The 24993-nt window shown below is 39.5% G+C and overlaps 3 protein-coding genes across 12 annotated transcripts in view; 1 reads left to right on the top strand and 2 right to left on the bottom strand.

Annotated features, from left to right (window-relative positions):
* Window positions 1-75, bottom strand: part of DEPDC5 (DEP domain containing 5, GATOR1 subcomplex subunit) — a 42064-nt gene extending 41989 nt beyond the window's left edge. Inside the window, exon 1 of the mRNA XM_048963717.1 lies at window positions 1-75. The gene's annotated coding sequence lies outside the window, so the exon portion shown is untranslated.
* A 52-nt stretch (window positions 76-127) lies between these two features.
* PRR14L (proline rich 14 like) lies at window positions 128-17829 on the top strand. Of its 2 annotated transcripts, none has more exons than XM_048963715.1 (9): window positions 128-239; window positions 1198-1691; window positions 3148-3205; window positions 4479-10152; window positions 12799-12867; window positions 13613-13775; window positions 14026-14132; window positions 14650-14721; window positions 15375-17829. In XM_048963715.1, exons 2-9 carry the CDS (start codon window positions 1236-1238, stop codon window positions 15679-15681), a joined length of 6906 nt encoding a protein of 2301 aa, XP_048819672.1. In that variant the 5' UTR covers window positions 128-239; window positions 1198-1235; the 3' UTR covers window positions 15682-17829. The 2 variants fall into 2 exon arrangements, with proteins under 2 accessions (XP_048819672.1, XP_048819671.1); XM_048963714.1 differs by lacking the exon at window positions 128-239 and adding an exon at window positions 425-885.
* Window positions 15787-24993, bottom strand: part of LOC125701553 (melanotransferrin-like) — a 21313-nt gene continuing 12106 nt past the window's right edge. For 8 of the 9 annotated variants that reach the window (XM_048963740.1, XM_048963741.1, XM_048963743.1 and 5 more), the window contains 4 exons: window positions 24401-24483; window positions 23038-23222; window positions 22477-22663; window positions 15787-21745 (listed from right to left, as the gene is read on the bottom strand). In XM_048963740.1, coding sequence (XP_048819697.1) covers window positions 21696-21745; window positions 22477-22663; window positions 23038-23222; window positions 24401-24483 — 505 coding nt within the window. In that variant the 3' untranslated portion in view covers window positions 15787-21695. The remainder of the gene's footprint in view (window positions 21746-22476; window positions 22664-23037; window positions 23223-24400; window positions 24484-24993) is intronic. The other variant, XM_048963749.1, reaches the window with a different exon arrangement.

Below are 24993 nucleotides of genomic sequence, written 5' to 3'. Positions count from 1 at the left end.
CTCCCGCCAGCGACCGGGCGGAAGCGGCGCCGCCAAGAACCACTTCCGCATCCGGGTTCCGGCCCTCGCGTCACGTGATGCCCGCCACCGAGCGGCGGAGTGGGCGGGGCTCCGGGGCAGGGGAGAGCCGGGGGCGGGGCCATCGTAACGGCCGTACCGCGCGGGGGAGGGGGCGGCGGGCCCGGATGAGGAAGTGATGTGAGCGGGCCGTGGAGCGGCGAGGAGCGGGGCGGCCGCGGGTAACGGCGGCGGGACGGGCGGTGGTCGTGCTTCGCCGGGTGGGGCCGCCTTGTCCCGCTGCGCGGGGCTGCAGAGGCCTGGGAGGCGCCGGGCCGCGCGTCGAACAAAGCCGCGTCCGGAGCGTGCCGTGCGGCTGCCGCGGCTCCGGGAGCGTCGGGTCGGGCCCTCGCTGCTGGGGGCGGCCCGGTGCCGGCGGTGCGTCGCGTCACGTCCCGCCGCGGTGCGGGGCTCTGGGCGGAGCGCCTCTGAGGGTTGGAAGAGCCGCGGGATTGCGGCTTTGCGACAGCTGAAAGCTTCGAAAAGTGACAGGAGGGAAAAGGTCGCTTCGGGTTAGCCGGGAAGTAGAGCGTGCTGCGAGCGCCAGGTGCGCTGCGGCGCTTTCGGGGTTCCCTGGCAGTTGGAGCTGTAGAAGCGTGGCTCGGCAGTGCTGGTCTCTGTTAACGAAGCTTTGGCCTGGGTGCCCTAATAGCTCTCAGCCCCCTGAAGTTACAGGGTCACGGAGCCGTGGTGGTGTTGGATCGGAGGGCATCTTACAGCCCCAAGCCCTGCCGGGTGCTGCTGCCCCCAGGTCGGGCTGCCCTTGGCCTCAGGCACGTCCAGGGATGGGGCACGCACAGCTCTTCTTTTCCAGAGTCTCACCTCCCTGTGAGTGAAGAATTTTCACCTAATATCCAACCTATATCTTCTCTCGTAGTTTAAAGCTGTTCTCCCTTGTCCTGTCGCTGTCAGATGGAGTAAAAAGTCGGTCCTCCTGTTTATAAGCGCCCCTCGAGTACTGAAAGGCACTGCAGTAAAGTCTCCCTGGAGCCTTCTCTTCTCCAAGCTAAACAAGCTTCAACAGCCTTTCTCCATAGGAAGGGTGCTCCAGCTCTGAGCATCTTTGAACCTTGAACAGTAAAGCTTTCGTTTCTGAGATTACTCCTATCTTTGTTGATTTAAGGTTGCTTTTATTTTTAGGGTAAACTGTGAAAGACAGTGGGCCTCCAGCTGCCCCCATGCTCTCATCTGGGGTGGAATGTCTCCTTGACTCCTCTGCCTGTACTGGCACTGAGGACCTTCACGAGGGGCTCAGCATCCCTGCTGGCCTTATGGCTGTGTCTGAGCCCGGTGCTGGATTAGATGCAGAGCCTGATGTGTCCACACCTGAGCTGGCCCACAGTAGTGAGCTGTCATCAGAGCACCACAGGACTTTGGAGGAAGAAGGCTTTGGTGAGGAAGCAGCGCATGTGGATGATGTGGTCAGAGAGGGTCATTGGGAGCCAGCAGAACCTCTTACCAAAGAATTACTACACAATGGAGGTGCTGAAAAGGATGAAGAAAACAAACAAACTCGCTGGAAACAAGACTGTTCTAGTGGAGAATACCAGCAAGGAGATAAAGAGGCACAAGATACTGAAGAGGGCCGCGCTGAATGCTGTGCTCTAAAACCTGGGGAAAAATGGTTAAAACAAGTAAGCAAATTAGGAAAAAAAAACATATCTGTGTGATATTTGGAAATTAAGGTTGGCACAACAACACACAGGATTTTGTCCATGTGATTTTCTACTTATTTGTGACTTCAGTCACGTGTGTCCTTAGAGAGATTATCATAGGTCCAGTGAAAAACTGATTATATTTGAGTAGACCAGTGGTGTTTTAAAAAAATCAAGGTTTTTTTAAGTACCACTGGAATGGTAAGAAAGCAGGTATGTAACAGAGAAAAGACTAAAGCTGACTGGTGGCTAAAAAGGAGAAAGAAACAACTGAGAAAGCTCTTATGCCAATATCTGTGTTCTGTGGATACAGCACATTTTACAACTATGATTTGTAGTCAAAGTACTAACTGCTAAGTAACAGCTATTTCAGTCTGGTAACTATTTTAATGCTACAGGATTTCAGTTTTAATCTGAAAATGAAGATTCTTCTTCATTTTTGGAATTATAATTTGTAACAAAGCAAGAGTTAGTGAACTGTTAGTGTTCCCTTACAAATAAGGAGCTCACAAGGTCATGGTTTATTTTTCCTCCTCTGTAGCAAAGGCTGATGATAAAAATGTTTTTAGGCAAAGACATGCTGAAAAATGTGCCAAATAGTTTACCATCAACTGAAGGGTTGCAAAACTCTTTATTAAAACGTCAAGATTTTTTTAGTTCCTGTTGATCATTTTTCTGAAGTTTGTAAACAGGGTTTTTATATATAGAAGAACAGGGGAGGGGAAAAAAAATGTATGCTGACTGAACATACACCAGCCTATCTGGATACGTTGCATGGTTTACAATGTTGCAGAATAGCAAAATATTTTGTCATTTTAAATACATCTATTTTCCTTTTTGATATGTTTGATTTATTTGAAGAGTTGTGAAAATAATTCGTTTTTCCATAGTCGTGTTTCCAAGATGAACTCTCATGTACTTCAAATATTGAGACGGTTTATTGGATTGGGTTGGGATTTTTTTGTGTTTTTTTCCAAAACCTAAGTCACTTGTTCTGGATATATGTGGTTTTTGAGCCAAGGGAGGGAATGGTAGAAGGCAAGTTCTAGTACATAACAGGAAAGACATGCATCTTACCAAAAGCATACAGTAACAGCCTGGGAAGGCTTGGAGACTGGATTATTCCTCTGATTCATATTTGCAACAATTTCCATTTAAACTACCTACATTTTAGCTGCTTGCATGGGAATACTTTTCTGCTGCTAAATACAACAGCATTTTACAATGCTAAATATGTCTTCTGTATGCATCACTGTTCAGTGCTGAGCTGCTGTTGATTGATAGGGCCAGAAAGGAATGGCAAGTGCCTGTAGAAGGCCTTACATGTTCTGAGGTTTGTCGTTCTCAGACAGAGCTAACCTAGGTGAGCAGGTGCAGTCCCTGAAATGTTTCAGAAAACTGATCGATATCCACTTCAATTTTTGTCATGTTCCAGGAGGATCCTCATCTAAACAAGCATGAGGTGAATTCTTCAGCTAGCTGTTGCGCAAAAGGTGCGTATTTGTGGTGTGTTGTGTGTGTTGTGTGCCCCTGCTTTTCTCTCAGATTCCTTTTTGTTGATTTAAAATTGTAAGATGACTCACTGAATTTGTTCTACAGTAGAAACTATTTCTCTGCATTGTTCAAACAATATGAAAGTTTCATCCTTCGCTTTTCTACAATAGCCTGTATACTCTCCTAAAGACTTTTTACAGAAAAGATGTGTGTTAGTTATTTTGCTGGAATACTTACCCAAACCAGAAGCTCTTGTTGGTAGCAGACGTTTTGCATTTCCTTATTCTTCAGAGCTGGCTTACATAACAGTGGTAATAACAAAGATGTAAAAATAGGACTCATCCATTTTCTAATTTTTAGAAAACTACAAGTCCAGAATTCAAAGGAAGAATATAGTAAAACTCATCCTTAGTTTCATTATGAGCTGTAATTTTTCTGGCTCCAAATGATTTTGTCACTTGGCCTACAGCTAGTAATTATTTTTTTTTTTTTCCTCTCTCATGCCTTGTTGTTGATGAGGAAATCATAGAATCATAGAATTGTTTGAGTTGGAAGGGACTCCTAAAGGTCATCCTGTCCAACTTCCCTGTCTTAATTTGCTGTAATATTACTTTTTAATAATACCATTTGGTCTTGATCCTTAGTTGGAAGTATGAAAATGATGTGCAGAAATATGAGTGCATATGTAAAGTTTTGAATATAAGGATATTGAACAACTTTCAGTTTTGAACTTTGTCATTCTCTTCATGACTTTACAAAAATGTTTATTAACAATCCAAATTGTTTGGACAGAATGAGATATAGGTTGTCCTCCTGTAGATTTCTTATGACAAAAAATATCTTCAAGGAAGAAGAAATGGAAATGGCAACTCAATGCCATGTTTCTAGAATACGGGAGATAAAGTACCCAGCTTTGATGTAACAAATAAATATTATGATGGACCAAGACTTCAAATGCATTGAGTTACACAACCTGTATTGCTTCTGGTTCGTTATCAGAGGAATCTGAAAAATACAGGATATCTGCTGCTCACGTGGAATGTCTTTACTAAAAAGGACTACATTTGTTACATTAGGTTTGTGATGGAGTTGTTTGCTTTTTTAAAATGATTTGTATTAGAACTGCTAGCCTCAATTCTCACTTCTTCAAAAGCTTTGATAACCAAGACAGACTATACACAATAGTGTGTATATCATCAAGAGAAACATAGTAAGCTAAATGCCTTCCAAATGCATTGTATAGTACTGATTTGCTTTATTTTTCTTGTGCAGGAGAAAACCAAGCAAATGTTCAGGTGACAGCTGAAACTCTCCCAAAGCTTACTGAAGAAGCACAAGGTATGAAGGCTGATGGGACTAGAATATTTAGTAAAGCAGGATACCAGAATGGCAGTGTGAGTAAAGGTCTTCTACCTGAGAGCGATGAATGCCCAAATATAGACACGGTCATGGCTAGAGCTGAGGTTTCAGAAACCACCAGGCTAGATTTCATAGAGCCTTTAAAAGTTATGGACGTTGAATCAACAACAGAACACTCACAAGAAATAAGTGAATATAATGAGTTGAAAGCCCATGCTGACATCTCATTGAGAACAGGGAGCAATGTGGTATCTACTTTGGAGACTACAGAAGAAAAGTTGCCTAGACAAAATCTCGTTAATGAATTCAATACATCACTTGATAATTGTCACACTTATCATCACAATGAAGAAAACAATACTTGTGACCTCTGTACCGTTTTTCCACGTAGACATAATGAACCTGTTAGGTTATCATCAGTAGGAAGTTGTAGAATGCTCTCCATAAAAAGTTCTGAAGTTATGTGTTCAGTTCTGGAAAGCGTCTGTTATCTGGACTTCAGAAATGTGTCACTAGACAACAACAGTACTGCAATCCATGGAATTATCAATGAAACCTCAAAAAAGCATCTTCCTGAAAGCATGACAAGTCAGACTAATTATGGTCACAGAACTGGATTTGTAAAGAACTGCACCTCCAAGTCCATGCCAGTAGGACATCTCTCACTGCTAAGTAAGAAAGAATTATCTAGTGATAAAACTGCTGATGGGGAAACAAATGATAGTACAAGTAAGTCATACATCTCTGAATTTGAAGAGGCTGCTGAGATCCAGAGAGAAATTGCTGTGGGGGGTAACATTGAAGCTCGAGAGAGTGCTGATGTTGAGCACTGTCATCCATCAGTTTTCAATTCTATTGCTCCATCCTCTGAGGAGTTCTCAAAAGAAAAATTAGAAACAATTCCGTCAAAAGCCAGTAAGTGGAAAAAGGACCAGTTGCAATTTTCTGTAAGTGATCTGTGCAAGGACGATTTAAAAGAAAGTGTTCTGTTGAAGGAAACAAATAGCACTGCTTCCCATGAAACTGTACAGACAGATGTAGGCATTTATAAGGCCTACAGTAAAATTTCTTTTCCCACTAGGCATGACTGTCAGGATCTTTCTGCCAAGCTAGAAGATGATTCACCTGAGGTACAACTGTTTGAGCAGGAATCCCAGAGTAATACGTTAGAGTTTTCTGACAAAGAAACTAATTTGATTTATACACTAAATGTAATTCTACCTCCTCTTGCACAAAAATCAAGAGAGCCTCACTGTGATGAGTGTCCGTTTTGTACTGCTAATGAAGCTGCAAGCAAGGACAAGGTTCAGGATAATCTATCTGGAAAAGAATTGTTTGGTTCTTCTGGGAAAACAGAAGAACAAGTTGCTGAATTTGTGCTGCATAAAGACAAATTCACGTCCTCAATAAATCCCAAGACTTCTGATGAATCCAGTATGACAGGCAACATTTCCCAGGAGAACAAGAAGTCTTCAGAAGGGAAGGTGGAGAGTGTAGAAAATGAACATAGCAACACGTGGAAATGTAGTAATCAGACTTTAAAAGACCAGCATACAGCTTCCACTACTTCCAGTATCTTACCAAGTAGTACACCTGTAGGTGATGCTGTCCTGAACAGTAACTTTTTTAAGGCTGATATTGAGATGAAGATTGAAAATGATAGTTTGGAAGGAGAAGATTCAGTTGGATGTAATAGTAAAAAGACAATCACTTTTCTGGAAGAATGCTGCCCTTTGTCATGTAGATCTCTTCCCTGTCAAGATGATTGGGGCAATAGATGTGTAGCTCTGCATGGGATAAATGATATTTCCACAGAAAAAAGCATGTTTTGCCTAACTTATGATGCAGAGGAACCTCCTGCTATCTTAGTAGATGAGATTTCAAATAAGAATATGAATAAGAATATGAAATCTGAAAATGTGAAACAATTTGATCTTTGTAAATTAACAGATTGCAGTGAAATTATTTGTGACAAAGATGAGGCAGGAAAACAATTTAGTATGTGTGCTGTCCATACCCATGAATTTGATAAAATAAGAACTGTGAGTTCTCCAAAAGTTCCTGAAGGGAATTGGAGAAGTGAGACTGGTAAACAGCTATTAGTCAGAAATTTGAACAAAAAAAATTGTGTTCATAATTTTGAATTTTGCAACTCTCCATTACTTCTGAAGATGAGAGAACTAGGCACATCTGGGAAGAAAGGAATGTCATCACTCACAGCTAGTTCTGAGTACAGCTTTTCTATCTGTGGTGCATGTCCGCTGCTCAACAATATGAATATGCAAACAAGACACGCTATCCAAACAGAAATGACCGTTTCTCCAATGGAAAATCAGTTTCTTGCACATCAGAGTGAGTTCTATGGCCTGGTTCATGGCAGAAAGCAACATGTAGAAAGCTTAAACAAAGAACCAAATACTGGTTTACAGTATATTGCTACTTCTGCAGAGGAAGCTAAACTGTCAATCAGCTCTAGCCAACATGAACAGATATTGTTTAAAAAAGGTGATGACCTGACTCTGTTAGGTCACAAACATGTAAGAGAAGATGGTTTTCAAAGAACTTTAAAAGAGGATGCAGTGGATTTTGAGTCTTCAAGTGGTTTAACCAATGCAGACTACTCAAGATGCATCAGTTTTGTCAGTGATGGAATTCAAGAGAAGATGACAGAAGTAAAAGAAAGTGAGAACGGCTGTGGAAGAGCAGATAAAGGAACTCACGAAGAAAGCCTTCCTGATAGCAAATCACAATGTTCACAGCATGGTTTGTCCATCAAATCTGTGAAAGACAAAGTAGAGCTAGTAATTTCAAGAAATGCAAGGAAGCGATCCTTGGCAAAGATGAAGTGCTTAACTGGGGACCAAGCAGTTAATGTCTCATTTTTGCCCTCCTCATCAATTCATGGGAGTCTGTTTTATAAGCCAGAAATGTGTGTACCTTCAGAGATGGAAAACAAAAATCTGAAAATAAAATCTGTCTCAAATAATTCTTGCTCACAGTTAATGTTGGAGCCTGGTAAAGAAAATGATGCTAACAAGGGCATGGGTCCATCTTGTTTTGGGAAGTTTAACATCCAGGATTCTTCTAATGAGACTCATGAGGATTCAGAAACACCATCGGCTCCAAACTTAGCTAACTCTTTGCTTCAGAAAGAAAAGCTATTTGTGTCATCTGAGAATACAGACATAGGTAATAGCGATTCATCTTCAGATGAAATTTGTTGGAAAGGTTCTTCAGTGACAAAACCTTTTTCTGTAACAATGTACATTAAGAGAGAAGCCAGCAATACTGAAATACCATCTTTAGAGGATGAAAAGGCAGCTAGCTCTCTGAAAGGTGCAAGAAGTTTCAGTGTTTGTGCATGCAACAAAGAAAGGCAGAGAGATGAGAGGCATGGTGTGCTGACTGCAAAAGTCATGGATGTGACCTTACCAAAAAGTGCTGATTTTGGAGAGAAGTTGAAGAATGCATGTACAGAAGAGAAAATGGAAAGAGAAGTGTCTCATAAAAAAAAGTTGCCCGTACATTCCTTACTTGATGGAGAAGATTGCTTATGGGCCTCAATAGAAGGTTTAGAAGAGTCTAGTAGCAAAACAATTACTCTAAGTACAGAGAACTATGAAAAAGGTTTTGAAGAAATCCCAAGACCTGACCTAAACAGTCTTTCAAAGGAAAGGAACGCTGCAAAGCTTACAGGCTCCACTGATACCAGTTTACTATCAGAAGCTGTGCAAGACTGTCAAACTGCAGATGCATCTGATACAGAAACTTCACCAGAATTCAAATATAATGAAATGAACGTGCTATCAAATGGTTGTAAAGAATCATTACCAAATTATGCAGTTCAATGTGAAGTATGTGTGCCTTACAAATTAAATGCACAAAGCAAAGATAATGCAAAGGAAATTACAGGATGTCAAGACACTGTAGCAGCTCATTCAGTTTCCGTGGAAAATGAGACTTCAGATTCTGTGAGACGTGATAAAGTAGAGAAATGTCAGGCACGTAAACGAAAGAAAAAGTGTGAGGGGGTGAAAGTGCATGGGTCAGACAAAGCAAAACAAGAAAAAAAGGCAGCGTACAAAGTGAAATCAAAAGTTGCAGTGCATCCAAGCGTATTGTACAGTTCTGAGCTTTTATGCAGTTCTTCAAATGAGTTGGTGATGTCAAGAAATACAAAGTTTGAAAGTCCTTCAAAGGAAGTTTTTGCTGTGAGAAGCAATGAAAATAAACTGTGTAGCACTTTACAAGAAATCAAAAGGCCAAAGATTACCACTGATACTATTAGTTCATGTTTTTTAAAGACTCAGGATTCAGAAATGGAAAACCTGAACCTTAAGGCAGGTTATAATGGAATTCTTGGTGCCTTTGGAACTAGAAATAAACTAAGAGGACCTCTCCCATTGAAAATACAGCCTGGAAGAACATGCAAAAAAGTTCCCACGTCATATCAACTAGAAACTGTAAGAAAAATAAGAAAATCAAAAAGTTCAACTGTTTTGGAGCCTCCCTCAGAAATGCCCCCTAAACAGGAAAACACAGTCCTCAAATCTTTGTACTTTGCCTCTAAATCACCAACAGTGAAGAAGGAAATAGCCATGAGATTTGTCCATATGCCGAGGCAGAAAGCCAAGAGGTGCAGTTTGCTGAGCAGCTTGAAATTCAGAAAATGTACCAAAGAACCAGCATTGCTGAGCAAGCTGTCTGCATTAGCCAGCAAATTACTGGTACCTGCCACAAGCATCCATAGCTTGGAATCCCTGCCGTATTCTTCTGAAATTCTTCCAGCGGCTGCAAGGCACAGCCAGCGTAGATCTAAAAATCTATTGGAAGCTTTCTCTTGCATTAACAGGAACTTACACTCACGCTGGGCTGACAGTTGGTGTACCAAGATGTTCAGCTTTCAATCTTTGGCACTTTATTCAATGAGATCTACCAAAATACCTTCTTTAGATTCGAGCAACAATTCTCTGTCTTCTTTCTTGGATACCCCAGTGCTCCCTATTTCTTTTCACATAAAATTGGACTCCAGTCCTGTGACAGACCTCACATGGACTACATCTCAGCATTCTGTACACCATAAACTAGTTTTGGAAGAAATGCCTGCACCACCTTCCACGTGGACTTTCCTCCTTTCTCAGAGCTGTTCAGGTGCAGCAGCAATCAAAGAAGATTCCAGTCAAGATCACAAGCTGCAATCCCCTCTCTCTGTAACAACCCCAGGGGTTGTTGCGCTTCATCCTGACCATGGAAGAAATGCCATAGCTGAAAGAACAGGAAGTTGCTCCATGCTTGGCCTTCATACAGTGTTAGCACTTTCTTCACCTGGATGTTACAGGATTTGGACAAGAAGAAGAAACTTAACCAGTCATATTCCTACCATCCAGAGACTATTTATATCCCAATTTACCCAGGGTTTGAAAGGGGGATCTAATGTACCAGATGACCTGGTCTCTTCCCTGCCGTACTCCTTGGGCAGGGCACTATCCATGTGGAGTCAGCATGGTCCTTCTGCCTGTCCCTCCGAAATCACTCCTCTTCATTCCAGTCACTGCAAGTGGCAGCCAAGTGTGGGCATCGAGAACAGGTAAAACTCATCAACTTATTTCTGAGAATAAATATGCATAGGGTGTGCTCTTGCTTCTTTTTGGGGAAGTGAGGGTGATAGAAGCTTGTGTTGCAGGATCAGTTTCCTCCATTTCAAATCTAGGTGTTCTGCTCCAAAAATGGCTTATTGAGGAAGATTCTTACCTACAGAACAGTCTGTTAGCTGAATTTAAATATATTTGCCTTCGCTTCTTTAATGCTGTCCTCTTTTGGCAGAATGGCTAACTCTATTTTCTTCTCCCATGCAAAATAAACACACCATGCATCAGAATATATAATGCAGAAAGGTGAGCTACTTCATTAGGTCTATTCAGAGTGACTGCAGAACAACTGGATTTCTGAGGTAGGAGAGTTTTTTTCAGAGGTCTGAAAAAGTTCAAGTTTCACTTGAACCACTGTAAAATATTCAATATCAGATTAGGAAGAATCCTAATTGGGCGGGGAGGGAATTCAGTGAAATCTATAATTGCATTCCATGACTATTCTGTGCTAATTGAAAGCTCTTTATGTGTACTGTGCCTTTTGACTGTGTGTGCCAGATGTACTGAATTGTTGGCACATGCAACCCTGGTTCCATTTCAGGCTGGTAAGGAATTTTGCTATGTCTGTCCTTCTCAAGTGGGAAGAGCACTGATGTCTACTTTGCATATTTCACTTCATTTTCCTACCTGCATTTGAAATCTTTTTGCTGAGAAACAGAATAAAAGAAGAGGTTCCTAGTGGTGGTATGAGATTTTTGCAAGCTCTTGTGCAAACTTTTCACCTGTTACATCTCAGTTACTGCTGCCTGAGACACAGGGCAGTTTAGTCCCCAGTCTTGCAGTCTTGAGATTCCTGGACAGACTGTAAGCTCATAAATCTTGTTTCATTAAGTCTTGCATTTAATGTGGCAGTCTGAATTTGACTTATATATAATTAGTGCTACATTTTACTTTGTGTAAGTGGAGAAAATACCTATAAGTTTATTACTTGCTAGTATAAATTCTCACGTCTACTAGAAAGGTTTGAGTGAGAATATGAAATAACTGCTCAATTTTGTGAGTTCTTTGCACTAAAAGATAGAATTTGAATAGTGATGGAGACAATTTCGCAGCATATTCTATAAGACCTGGTTTCTTTTTTGCCCCACGAGGCAATATTTCAGGCTGAATTTTCTAATGTATAAATTAATGCTTTGGAAGTAACGCACCAGTAAACACTACAGTTTGAGCACTGAGCTTAAAATAAGACACAGTTTGTTAGAGCACAACCAGTTAACTAAAAATGTAGGAGGATTTAACTCCTTGTCATAAAGGGTAAATTGAGAATGCCCAAAGGTGAAGTAGCATAAAGCTCAGTTTGTTTTTTCTTCTTAGATATACGAAAGGAATTGCTGTATCTGTCTGGGTGCACTTAATGCTTCTGGCCCATTTGGGCGTTCTTCAATGTTAAATTATTGTAGTGAATTTAAGGCAATAAGTCTGAAAGAATGTTTCCAGAATTGTAAGGACGTGTAGAAAATGAATTCTATTTCTAAAATAATTGCACAAAAAATAGAATTATGGATTTGGATATAAAATAATTGAAAGGAAAAAAAAAAACCTTTAAATATATTACACCATTTTAGATCCTGTTTTGCTGGAAATTGGAAGCTTGTTCTCATCAACTGATGATTCTTCTAAACATAGTAACAGAAGCAGTGGCAAAAGGATAATTCAGTAAATTTCTCCTAAATTTGTGTTTACTCAAAATCTCTATGATTACATAGAAATAAATACAGAAAATATAAATGTAAGAAATTCTGGCATATAAATACAAAAATACAAGAAAGTGAATTTGGTGCAGCACAAAAGCATTTTCAGTGCAGCTGATTATTTTTCATTCTGTAGCATTCCAGTCTGGCTGCAATATCTTTACGTCAGGACATTCAGTATGTTTAGCTGCTAGGTTGGAGGAGCAGCAAATACAAGATTTGCTGTTTGATGTAATAAAAGCTGTTCCAGTTCACCCCTTTTTTTTATTGCTTTTAATAGAGTGGACACAAAGTCAAGTTTAATGTTAAAGGACCTAGAGCTGATGTGCTGATTTTTTTTTTATTTTATTTTTTTCCTCCACAGAAATGAGCAAACCTTATAGAAGGGCCTGTGGTTGTTCCGATTAAGTGTATTCCAGTGAGACTGTGGGAGTAGAGAGGCAATTGAATGAAAATCCTTCCTTGCACTTTCTGCTGTTCCACCATTCACTTTTTTATTCTGTACAAAAATTATCCATGATTTTTGTTTCACTTTTAAAGTTCTTTTTTTAATAAGGAATTCAGACTTGCATAGCAGCAGTTCAAGCGTTAGCTCAAAAATTGTAATTATTTGTCTCCTTCTCTCTGTACTCTTTTCCTTTTCTTACCAGTACAATAATAAGTGGAAGTAGAACTATTTCCCTACCAAGCTATCAGTGAAATGTAGTTATTAGTGGGCTAAATGACAGATGTGGCTTGCTCTTGTATGATTCTAGTACTTCCTACCCTTCCCATTCCCAACACTGGCATTTTTTGTCTTACAGTTCAGATAATATTAAGAATCTTTTCCCTTATCTTTTTTAACAATGTAGGTCTAACTTCACTTTGTTTTTGTTTTTTTTTCTGTTGAACCAGCTATGCTATATTACCACACTTACCTGTACAGGGTATGGAAGCACTACAGACTGCAGGTCATGAGATATGGTGAGTATCTAGAACTTTGATATTTATTCAGAGTGGCTGGATCATAAGCTTTCTTAGAAGGAGATGCTGTTATTGTTCTGTGTTTCAGTTTTTGACAGTTCAGGTCAGTAATAGCTTTCTGATTAAAGTTCTGGAGAAACACAGTGATTGGATATTTGGGGGAACGCACAGGAGCATTCACACAAACACCAAGCAGATCACTGCACAGAACAGTGCTGCTGCTTTCAGGCATGTTAAATATCTTACTATGAAATATGTATGCAAAACTGCACAACTTAGTTTTCTTACTTGGACAAATATGCTCTTTTTGCTTGAGGAAGTGGAAATAAGGTGCTGATACTTTCCTCTACTCTTTTTCAGTGTTGGAATGGCAGATGTAAAAGCTCTTAAATTTATCTGTGAACAAAAAGTACTAAATTAATACCTGTGACAAATTTGCTGACAGAGCAGGAAAATTAATTGTTTTCTATCAGTAATTACTAACTAGAGCTATAAACCATATGGAAAGAAAAATAATGGTAAAATCAGATATTCAAAATACTGGCAATTTAGTTTATTCCAGTATCAATGTCAGCTGCAGCAGCTTTAGGTTGTAGGCACACAGTGGAGATTCACTTACACAGTTTCTATGAACCATGTTGTTTTATGTGCCCACACTGCAATTTAGGGACGAGAGCATGGAATGCAGTTGCAACATAAACTGGGTCTTGATCTACTTATATCCTCTTCTTCCTATTTTTTACAGTCTGGAACCTCCATTCCCTCTTCCACTACCAAAGTCTTGCATGCTTTCGGAAGCATTGCCCCCTATGCTTCCAGAACCTGAACTTCAGGTCCATGCCCCTGATGCAGCAGATAGTTCCACTCCAGACTGTTTTAGATCCCAAGATGACACAGAACTGAAAAAAGTGAGTTCATTTGAGATTTTAGGTATCTCAGATATCTGCTGGTGAATGTTACCTATTAAATGTTAAAAGACAAGGCTTCTAGTCCTAGTCTGTGCTCTTTGTTTCTTTTTTCTTCTTTTCCTTTATTTTTTAAGCAGAAATAGTGTGGAAAAAACAAAGATGAGTGGGGAATGTGGGTAACTGCCATGGTAATTACTTCCTTCATCTTAACTGCTTTTTTTTCTTTTTTTCTTTCTTTTTTTCCCCTAAGACTGAGCCAGAAGAGAGGCCAAAGAAAGTCTCACAGATCCGAATCAGGAAAACTGTTCCTAGGCTAGATCATAACCTTACTCCTATGGGACTACCCAAACCAAAAAGGTGAGCCATACCATTTGAATGGACCTTCTTTGGTTATTTTGTTTATTGTATAGGAGTGCAGAAGGTCTGCATTTCTTCACGTAGAGACTTGATAATTTAGTGTGAAAATTAAGTTTTAAAATCAGTCTGAAGAGAGGAAATGTTATAATCTGCTAAACTGTGTTTTCTTTGCTTCCACAAAAAAAAAAAGTGACCTGTGAATGGCTTTCCCTTTCCTTTGGGCATCATTATCTCAAAACATCACAGTGTGCTAGAAAGGGCATTGGTCTGTGCAGGCAAGACCAGTTTTGACACAGATGTTTTTAAAATGCCACCTGAAATGAGGTACTTCAGACTCATTTATTCATTCTTCTCTATCCCCAGTTATTTTAATTGGGTGTTTTAAGCTGAAGGATAATTAGTTAGCATTGAAGCACGGAAGACAAACAGTACAAATTAGTGATTCTAATAAATCACTGTGGTGTTAGAAGACACTTTTGAAATTTTTCTTTCTTGATTTTGTTCATTACTTTTCCAGGCTTAAGAAGAAAGAATTTAGTCTAGAAGAAATCTACACAAACAAGAACTACAAGTCCCCTCCTCCAGCCAGGTTTGTTGCTTCCTAACAAGAACACCACTGAGATAAATGTGCATTACTTGGGCAGAGAGGGGGAGCAGACTGAAGAGTTCTGAAATCTAAGAGGGAGTTAGATTTGAGAAACTGCTCGAGTTCAAAGCAATATGCAAAGATAGTGCAAAATCAGTATCTTACAGAATTCATACAGTAAACAGTGAAAAAGAATACAAACTAAGAATTTGCAGTTATCCAAGTACAGATGTATTTTTTTTATCTATCCATTCAATCTAGTCTCCATCCACATACTTACCTTTTCAGAATTTGAGGGCAACTGAATATTCTTTAAATCACAAGAGTAACTGTCTGTTATCAAGTATATCATGACTATCAAGACTGGTACTTTCTTCTATAAAATCAAATTTCTCTGTAATTGTGCTTTTGAACTGAAATACAAAGAGATTCAAACCACATGTGTATGCACCAATAACATTATTTAGCTAGCAGTATAAACGTGCAGTTGCTGGAAGTGCAAACTGTAAACGTTTATACATGAGAATATATATATGAATGGGCTCTAAAAATGTAAAAAGCAGGAGTGTTTGCTTGGGTTATGAAATCATTGCTCTCCCTGTCCTTGTAAGGGGACTTCTTGAGTATTCATCAGCTCTGTCTTCTGCTTCTATCAGGAGCTTGGAAACAATCTTTGAAGAGCCCAAGGAAAAGAATGGACACTTGATTTCTGTCAGTCAGCAGAAGAGAAAGCGGATTCTGGAGTTTCAGGACTTCACTGTTCCTCGGAAGAGAAAGGCACGGGGCAAAATGAAAGCAGTGGGAAGTTTCACTCGAGCAAAAAAAGCTGCACCACAGAGTGCAGAGTTAGATGCCCTTCTGAGTCAGAAGCTAATGGACCTTGAAGAATTTTTTGCAAAGGAGGATGAGCAGTTGTTGTCTTCTAGCACTGGGGGGAGCCACGAGCTGAAAATGGTCCAGTGAGCTACTTCACTATGAATTGTAGTCCTTGTGGGAGAAATCTACTGATTTCTTACCTTACTCTACCACTCTCTTGTAATATATGACGATCAAGTAATGGCTGTGACCCTCTAAGGTGCTATTTAATCTGTTTTTCTTTTTTTTTTTCTTTTTTTGCTACTGGAGGGATTCTCTTAGGGTCACGTGTGACTTAGCATTCCTTCCCCAACCCCTGGAAGTTATGGCTAACATTTAGTTATGTTTCAAGACCTTTTAAGGGTAGAGTGGGAGTATCAGGGAGGAATTAGCACACCTTCCAAGATGCTGGGACTCTGTACTCCAAAATCTTTGCACATTGAATCTGCTGTTACTACTGTAATGGCTTTTTGAACAATATGACATAAGAGTATGTGGTGTTTGGTAAAGATACATTTTAGCCAACATATTCTTGATAATACCACTAAATTTTTAATAATTAAAAATAGCATTCCTATCTTACTTTCAATTGTTTCTTCCTTCTGTTTATTTAGAAGGTTCCTTATGAATTTCTGTGCCCTTCCTGGCTTCAGGCAGCAGAAGCTCCACATAACTAGACTTTAATGAACTTGCACTTTGTATCCTTGTTTTATTTGCAGCATGAGGACCTCTTTTAACACAACTGAGATTACAAAACAAAAGAGTAAGTAATACTTTCAGAAAAGATGATGCCCACTGCTATTTCTTCCTAAACAGTGAATTTTTTTTTACCAAATTGGCTGATACTTTATACCCTTTCTCCAGAGGCAAATCCCAGGAGTACATTAAACCACAGGGTATGCAAGTAGAGTTTTTCATTAGCTGAGCTGAACTGCTTCATCCAAGAAGCACCAGCAAATCCTTTGAGACTCATTTCAAAGCGATTTTCATTTCAGAAAATACAGTCAGCTTGATTTGAACACCCGTTTTAGGTTTGCAGTTCAGATAGCTCCCAATCAGATATTCTATGTACAGCACTGTTGTATGCAACAGCTAGTGTTGTACAAAGAGCCTCCTAGCATGTGAAAAACATTTATTTTTCATTAAGTGAGGCCATTTGTCATTAGATGATGCAGCACTGGGCAATTTCTCAGCCATAACTTTTAAGAGAAGAGCACTCGCTTCTGGGATAACTTCTGTTAAACTTACTTGAAGAGTAATTCAGAATGAATGCTAGCTGCAGTACAGGTAATTTCTGTCCTTTAGTGCCTATAGAAGTTATTCATGTGAAGCTGTCTTTGTTGGGATGTTCAAATTTAACCAGTTTATTCTTTCATTTGTCTCTTAAAACTTGCACTTTCTTAGTTACCTATCCATATAACAAAGTTTATATTCACATTCCGAATAAGCAGCTATCTAGTGGGCAAGTATTTTGATTAAGTCCCAGTAAATGAAGAACTGAAAATCCCATCACTGTCTTCTGCTGCTCTGCCACTTCTGTTACTGGCCTAACAGAAAACTCAGAATTAACAAGCAATCTGTTGAATTCCAGAGTGTGGAAAGTGGAGAAATGGAAGAAGAATATTACATTCTCTGTGCCTGAATCCTGACATAAATGTATTCTGGGTTTGTTCTGCTCTCAGCCTATATGCTGGGATTAATGACAGTTTACATTCTTGTTTTGGAGGCTGATTAATCAGGAAGACTCAGGAAAAGAGAGAGTACAGACTCAGAGTAGTGGTCATTTGGATTTTGAGGATAAAATAAGGTAGGTAAACTTCAAACATACTGACATGCTGTTTCATGTTAACCTAATTGAGCTGCTGGGGAACATTTTAATTGATCTTATTTTTATAGAAATCCCTAAAAAATAAAAAAATAAAGGTCAGCTACCTTTGAAAAAATATTTGAAACTGTCTCTATGTTGGCTTATTGCCCAAATATTGACTGGATGGAAGCTGTTGCAAGAGTGATATATATACACACATAGATATATTTTTATGGTTTTATGCTGTAGAATGGAATTGTGACACAGTGTTAATTAACCTTCTGTTAAAATGGGAGGCTTTTACTGTTGTGACAGAACTGAGCTGTAACCTCATTGGGGCTTTGAAGAAAACAGGGTGAGAGGGAGGGAGTTGGGTCCAAGCAAAGTTCGGGCTTCTGATTGCTTCAAAATATGGAACTCTTTGTGTTGTTGTTTGTTGTTTTTTTTTTGTCTGCTTCCTTGCTCTGTCTTATATCTAATTAATTGCTTTGAAACAACACTTCTTAACTTTTTAATAGTTACAGCAGAGGGGGCATAAGAAAGAAAACACTCAATCCCCTTTTATTTACAATAATTGGAGGAGTAAGAAGATGATGTAGCAGTTGCCTAGGTTGTCTCAGACCTTAGGGTCTGTGAATTATTCTGATTTGGTTTAATATATGTATGATAGTCGTAAGCTAATTGAGACAAAGCATTTTTTTTTCTTCCTCCCCCCATCCTCCTCAGGAACAGATGTCAGTCATGCGTGTGCACTTTTTTCCCTCTCCCACCCCTGTCCCTATTTACAACACTCACAGATCAACCTCGTTCCTTGTTGCTGTTCTTTGTACACTGGGAGTGATGATGGTGCATAGGTAGGTAACTGCCACTCTGGGCTGCTTCTGTCTCAGGTTATTGAAGGAAAAAAGTAGAGAGAATGTTTGGGAGTCTAAGATACTTCCCTAGTGGAAGAATGTGTACAACTCTCTTTTCATAGAGCCTACTCCAGTAATTTTTTTATTCTTGTAACACCATGGAAAGATATTGATAGATATGGCTCACAGAATGATGTCTAGAGCAGCTTGAGAAGAAACACAAAGCTTTTGGCTTGCACCATCACATAGCAGTTGTTTTTCAGAGACAGGCAGCTCTTTTTACTAAATTTGCTGATTATGAGGGTTAGGTTTTTTTTCTTAAAAACAAAATCTTATTTTCATCATGCTGCAACTGGAGCAGCTAAGACTACTTAATGTACATTAGGAAGTTTGCCTGCCTGGCCTTGTAGCTGCATACATTTGAGTTCTGATGTTTGCTGGATATGATCTTCTGCAAGCAGTTCTCATTTATTGTATTTCATACAATTTGGGCCTTTGGCATGTTGTGTTCCAGGTGCTTTTCTAGGATATGGATGCTAACTGTGGATTAAATGTCTATACAGTGCTATCATGTCAACAAATAGCTCAGTGAGAATTTGTACGCCTGTGCCATTAGCCTCCATCAAGCTCTTGGCATTTTATTTGTTCAACTTTGTGTGAATTTAAAACTTTACTGTTTCTTTTGTGTGTTTTTAATTTATGGAAATAAATTTTTCTGAGACCCTTTCTGTTGTTTTTGTTTGTTTTTAAGCCTTCTTCAGGCTTGTATTAGTAAATGCACACAATACATCTGTCCTACAGCTGTGGGGAAAAAGGTCCAATCTCCAAAGAGACTGACAGCAATTAAGTGGGTGGGCTGTATGCAGCAGCAGTTCCAGTGTTGATTTTTCTATAGCCATACTTTAAAAGGAACAGAGATGGACCTGTACTCTATAAAGCACACTCTGAACTACCAAACTACTCTTCATAATAGTAACATCGTGACAGCACAGACCATTCCCCCTAGGTTTGGAACCAACTATTTCAAAGCTGGAGCAGCACCACGGTTCACATCTAATGCAATCCATGAAAGAAATCTGCTGCTTCTAACTCAAAGTTGAAGCATGGAAACATCAAACAGGGCTCCACAAGCTTTTGTAAGAGCTGTAACAGAAAGTAATTCCCCTCACTCACAGCCCATTAAGTCATGCCTATAACCCAGGTTTCAGTGTATTACATATTCAGCAGCATTCTTGCTCTTGGCAAAGCTGTTCCTGTGATTGAAGTGCAATGTTACGCGAGTCCTGCAGGTGGCATGTAAGCTCCAGTAAAGAAAGGAAAGGAGCGCTCCAGAGACCTCGAATAGACCCTGCTCTTCCTCCACTTCATCAGAGCTACAGCTTCCCGGCTGTGATGCCCCACGTGAAGGTTTTGTTCTGCTACCATACTGCGACTTGTCTACATTTTATTTCTCTCCTTTCTTTCTTAAAGGTACACGGCTTTGGGTTTGCATCTGCTTTCTGCTATTTGCTTAGTTAATGACAAGCGGGGGACAAATGAGTTAGAGACCAGCCTCAACGCTGATGGACTGAATCCAAAACCCTCTGTGCTGCTCAAAGTGCAATTTATTTTTTTCTCAGGAAGCAAAAAAGGGAAATGAAAAAGGCTGAGGTAAATCAAAGGAAAGGCAACCTAGGCATGAAATAAGCTGCTTAAAAACAGGTCACTCTAGCACTGTATTTTACAACTGAGTATTTTTGAGCTCTTACTGGCTAGTTTTGCTTGATTGAGGGGGTTTTATTGTTTTGTGGGTTTTTTTCCTTGCTCTGTAGGGGAGATAGATTTACTTTCTCTAGTGCAGCTGGCCAGTCTTCACTTACGGCATTTCTTTTATTGCTAGCAGTGGTTAATGCAGCTGTATTTATATAGAAGACTGTGACATTTGGGTATAAGCTGGCTGTTTTGGTCTTTGTGCTGTTGTATTTATTTTGAGTTCAGTTTGCCTGGTCAGGCAGCATGGGGGTAGGTCATAACACTCGTTGGAAAATGAAATGAGTAGTCATCCACACAAAGTCCTCCCCTAACAGGCAAAACAAAACTATGATATCAAGCACTGTGTTGAAAAGACTTGATATCACATTCAGACAGTTTCTGTGTGTAAAAAAAAGTTCAGTTTAATTAAAAATTTGTATTTTGACATTAGAAGTGTCAGTGTAGTTACTGTAAAGTAATGAGAAGAATGGGAGTTGCTTTGAAGTAATGCCTCCTTTTTATTTCCATGGAAATAACAGCTACTAAGAGCACAATCACACTATCTGATAGAACAAATTCTCAGCTACGAAACAGTTTTTCAACACAGTCACGACTTTTAGCTGTGTGTTTTTGTCAGCAATGAACGAGAACCTGCATGCCACACTTGTAAAAACATACACCAGTGGAGTTGACCCACTGTTGCCACTGCTGAAACATACCACCCATCCCTCACTGTGCTCACAGCCACTGTGCAGTCTCTGTAAACATTCAGCAAGCATTGATGAATGTCAAGGGTGCCATTTTTTTCCACATGGAGGAATTCAATTATACACCTTTGCATCATATCAGACACCATTCTGTCAAGAATCCTTCTCTGCTGCCATCTGTCACACAGCAATAGGATGTAACAATAATTGTGGGAAGGTTCAGCCTCTACTGCTGTACCACCAACATCCAAACCTAACATCATGGGCCAACACAATAAAATAGAAGGCATTACTTTTGGAGCAGCCCTCATATATCCATTGCTTCCCTTCAATTTAAGGCTGCAGGAATCCAGGTCCGCTTGTTACTTCATGTCTTACAACATGAATTTGAGAGAAAAAGATTTTGATTTACCAGTATAAACCCTTGATTAAAAAAAGGAAATGTATTATTGCCAGTTAAAAGCAGAAGAGACTTCTGATAGTGATTACATAAACCATCTATCATACGTGTGTGTGTTCAGCATGGACTGCAATTGCAATACAGGAAGATAATTCTGCAACCACCAAAATATCAGTTGCACTTTTTGCATGGAAACAAATTCTAGAAGATAAAACAGATAAAGCAAGGTGAACTGCTACCCACTAACCTGTGCCACTCGTGACAGTCCATTCTTTAATCCACTGCACTGACCCTGCTAGTCCCCCAAAATGCTGAATCCTCCATAGTAGGCAATCAGAACTGCTGATCCTAGTTCTGTGCTGTGGGTTATGAGGACTGGTGAAAGCTGTTGCACACAATTCCGTGCTTCAAACAAGAAAGGGATGACATAGCAGTAGTATTACATGATCATAAACAAAGTCTACTTTCTAGAGAAAACAAAGATTATGACAAAAGAATAACCAGCATATGTGTCCAGAGGTGCCAGTTTCCTTGCAGATTGCTCTGGATAGGCAGGACTAGTCTAGTTCTTTGTTTTCAGCATTGGTGAAGGCTCATGCCTTGCAAAGCCTTTATAGCAGCTGTCAGATTGATGAGGAGGCACAGATATCCTGCTTGCAAAAGTCTAAGATGCCTACAAACCAGTAAGAGAATACATCTTTAAAGACTCCATCAGCATTGACAGTTACAAATTCTCTAGCTACCGTTCACTAAAACTGAACAGAGGTGAAATTCCCTCTGTGAATTTCAGTTTTTTAACAACTAGTAAACTCTCAGGCATCTAAACATCGTGCAATCTGCTTTTACTTCAACACAGATTTTTAGGTCCCCTAGCAGCTCAGTCCTGACTCATAAGCCGTTTCATTTCAGTTCTAGTGAGAACTAAATATAAATTTCATATAGCTTTCAGTAGATAATAATGAGAAAGCTGTCCTATAAATACAAAAAGATTTTTAACTTGAGTTCTTTGCTGTAATTTTTAGTGCATCCTTCTTAAAAATGGAATTTTTAACTTATTCTGAGGTTGAATATAAAAGTTTGAATATTTTCCCCAAGCCTGACGTACCCAGATCTTTGGGATAGGAAAAAAAACTTTCTGAGTGGAAGTAAAACAATTCCACTTCAATAACTTCATATTTGCTCTGACACATATTGGTTATATCACTCCCACAGACCCCTGGTTTCAGTGCTTACAGATAGCAGTTGCAAGAGGCCTAAACATACTCCAAATGTTATACTCCATTAACAAGGTTGTGTAGAAATCCCCTCTAAAGTCAATGTAAAGCACAGGGCCATGTCTGTGCACAGAAAACTTCCTACTGCTTTGCATTTTTCTCTAACTCAGAATGAAGAATTTGACTTTACCTGCAGGTGTACAATTAAACACTGATTCTGCCAGCTGAAAGAAAGGTTCTCCAAGGATTTCCTGATAGCTCATGTGAGTTGCAGGAACAAGGTACTGAGTGGCATCTTTGAAAAGCAGATCACTCTCACCATATTTTTGTGACTGGAAGAGATGGAATTCAGAATCCAGCTTGGTCTCCAGAAATTCCTAAACAGAAAAGAGGTTCCACAGTTTGGACTATAAATACCAAGGTTATGTTGGTGACCATCAGCTTCATAATAAGATCTAGCAGGAAAAAAAGAAAAAACAGATCTACTTTCATTCAGTACAGTCATACAAAAAAAGATATGACTTTGGAGTGGCTTTTTTCTCAGAAGGAGTGTGATGGCTACTGATGGCCTTTGGAGAGTTCAAATAATGATTTTTCTCAATCTCCTACACACATTCTTAATTCTGTCACATCAGATGTGAGGGCACTCTATACATTTAGTATACAAAGCTCTTGATAACAAAAAGGTTTCCAGAATTGTATATAAGAAGTCTTAACATATTAACATTTTCCCCCCCATTATCTACCTTACCTGAGATTTCATTAGGAAGTCATGGATTTTAGTGACAGTGACTGGTCGAGTCATGACTGTGCTGGGAGGAACTGGACCAAGGTTGCAGCCAGCCCATTCGGTGACTGCAGCACGCGTTCCATCCGGACACAAGAGTTCAAAGTCAACAGCTGTATAACCTTTTGCCCAACCAGAGCTTTCCAGATCTGAAAAGAAGATGAAGTGAAGGAAAATCCTTTTGAAAAAACAAATGCAGAAGACGAGGTGAATCTCATGCAGTGAGGAAAACTGAGAGGAAGGAGCTGAGTGAATAAACATGCTGTATATTCATCTATTAAGAATGCAAAAGGAATAGTTGGGTGTTTTCTCTGAGGAACCAAGTTAATGAACTGAAGCTAGTTTTTAGAAGATAGGTGCAGAGCAACATCAAAGCATACAAACAGCCTATGTCTCATCTTCACTGATCACTTCCTGAATACAAAGAAATTCATACTCCTTGTCTGTGCTTCCTCAAATAAACTGCTCACCGCTGCACGAATTCCTGTGGGTTTCCAGGTTCTTATATGCCTGCTTGATTTTACAGATATTTCTCTTTCATAAAGTTTTCTTCTGCTACTGAAATTGACCTGAGTTGAATTTCAGTGTATTTTATCAGGCTGAACAAATGGGAGTTCCCTGTATTCTCACCTCTATGAGTAGCACATTTTGGCTCTTAGACCAGTAGAAGTAATTTAAGAGATTTGAGAGGATTTAAGCTCCTGCAACTGAAACCATTTCCACCAACAAAATTCAACAGCTACACTCTTGCAAACTTCAGTTCCCTGGAAGAAGTTACTCATTTCTCACTGCAGCAATGAAATACTTTGCAGTATTTTTACCTACTAAACTACCTACCTGGACTATTCATTCCAGAAAGTACCTATGATACAACAAGAAGTTGTCATGGTGAAGCTATAGAACACCTCTGAGCACAAGTAGCCCACAGTGTCTCTGTTTGCTCTTTTCATTCTTTAGACTGATACAAACAGTGACTACATGCTCTGTACATGCCTGTGTGAGAAGGTGCAGTGGGAAAATTTTTATAGTTTGAGCTTTCCAAAAACTAGTGCAGTCTCCAAGGATGATTTCCCCTCCTGTCCCCAGCAAACGCATTAATCACTCAGTGATTCTTTCTCTTTCCTCTCTGAAATTGAACATTACCCAAATTTAAAGCTTTACCATAACATCTACATGCAGGAAAGTTCCTGTACGTTTCTGGTTTCAAACACAATTTCATGGACTTAATTTAAACCTATTCCACACTGATCCTGAGCGGTCACAGTCACAGCATGGAAAACGAGAACAGTTTACATTGTTAAATTAGAAGAAAATATCTGCATCTCACTCTCTATATTCCAGAGTAGGTTTGAGTGTTCCAGAAAAGCTACATCTCCAAAGCTTCTTCCACTGGGATTGCCAACTAAGCACCTAGTATAGGAGGAAAAGAAAAAGTTACCAGAAACAGCCATTACAATGACTGAATCTTAGACAATCATTGGAAGCTAAAACAGGAGTAGCTGAAAATATCTTCATCTGAAGCTATTTGGTCATTATGTGTGGAACAAGTTAGTGATGTCAGCATAGATGTCAGTGGGCACCATTCATGTGTTTGTCAAGCCAATTTCATTTATCTCTTAAAGCAGCTCCCAAGTCAAAGCTGCAGCACAGCATCTCAGTAACCCCATCTGTGCCTAGCCAGGAAAGAGAATTTAATTCAGCTAAATGAACTACAGATATTCTATGAAAGCACTATCACTGTTAATGTTCCTTTTCTACACAACCTTCAACTATTTCTTCCTTTTAAAAATATATATTATAATAATCCAGTCTAATCACTGCTTATTACAGTGCTTGTTACTACATCATCTCTACTCTCTGATCTTCTAAGTATTTTTCCATCTCTTAAATGAGTTCTGTTCCAATGCTCCACATCTTACA

This window comes from Lagopus muta, chromosome 17, assembly GCF_023343835.1.
Source record: "Lagopus muta isolate bLagMut1 chromosome 17, bLagMut1 primary, whole genome shotgun sequence".
NCBI lineage: Eukaryota > Metazoa > Chordata > Aves > Galliformes > Phasianidae > Lagopus > Lagopus muta.
This window is presented reverse-complemented; position numbering and strand designations above follow the sequence as displayed.

What these genes read in the sequence shown, in the direction of transcription:
- PRR14L (XM_048963715.1), top strand. Translation starts at nt 1,236, where the DNA reads ATGCTCTCATCTGGGGTGGAATGTCTCCTTGACTCCTCTGCCTGTACT. An exon ending in GGGAAAAATGGTTAAAACAA is followed by an intron (nt 1,692 to 3,147) that starts GTAAGCAAATTA and finishes GTCATGTTCCAG; the next exon opens with GAGGATCCTCATCTAAACAA. An exon ending in ACTGCAGGTCATGAGATATG is followed by an intron (nt 12,868 to 13,612) that starts GTGAGTATCTAG and finishes TATTTTTTACAG; the next exon opens with TCTGGAACCTCCATTCCCTC.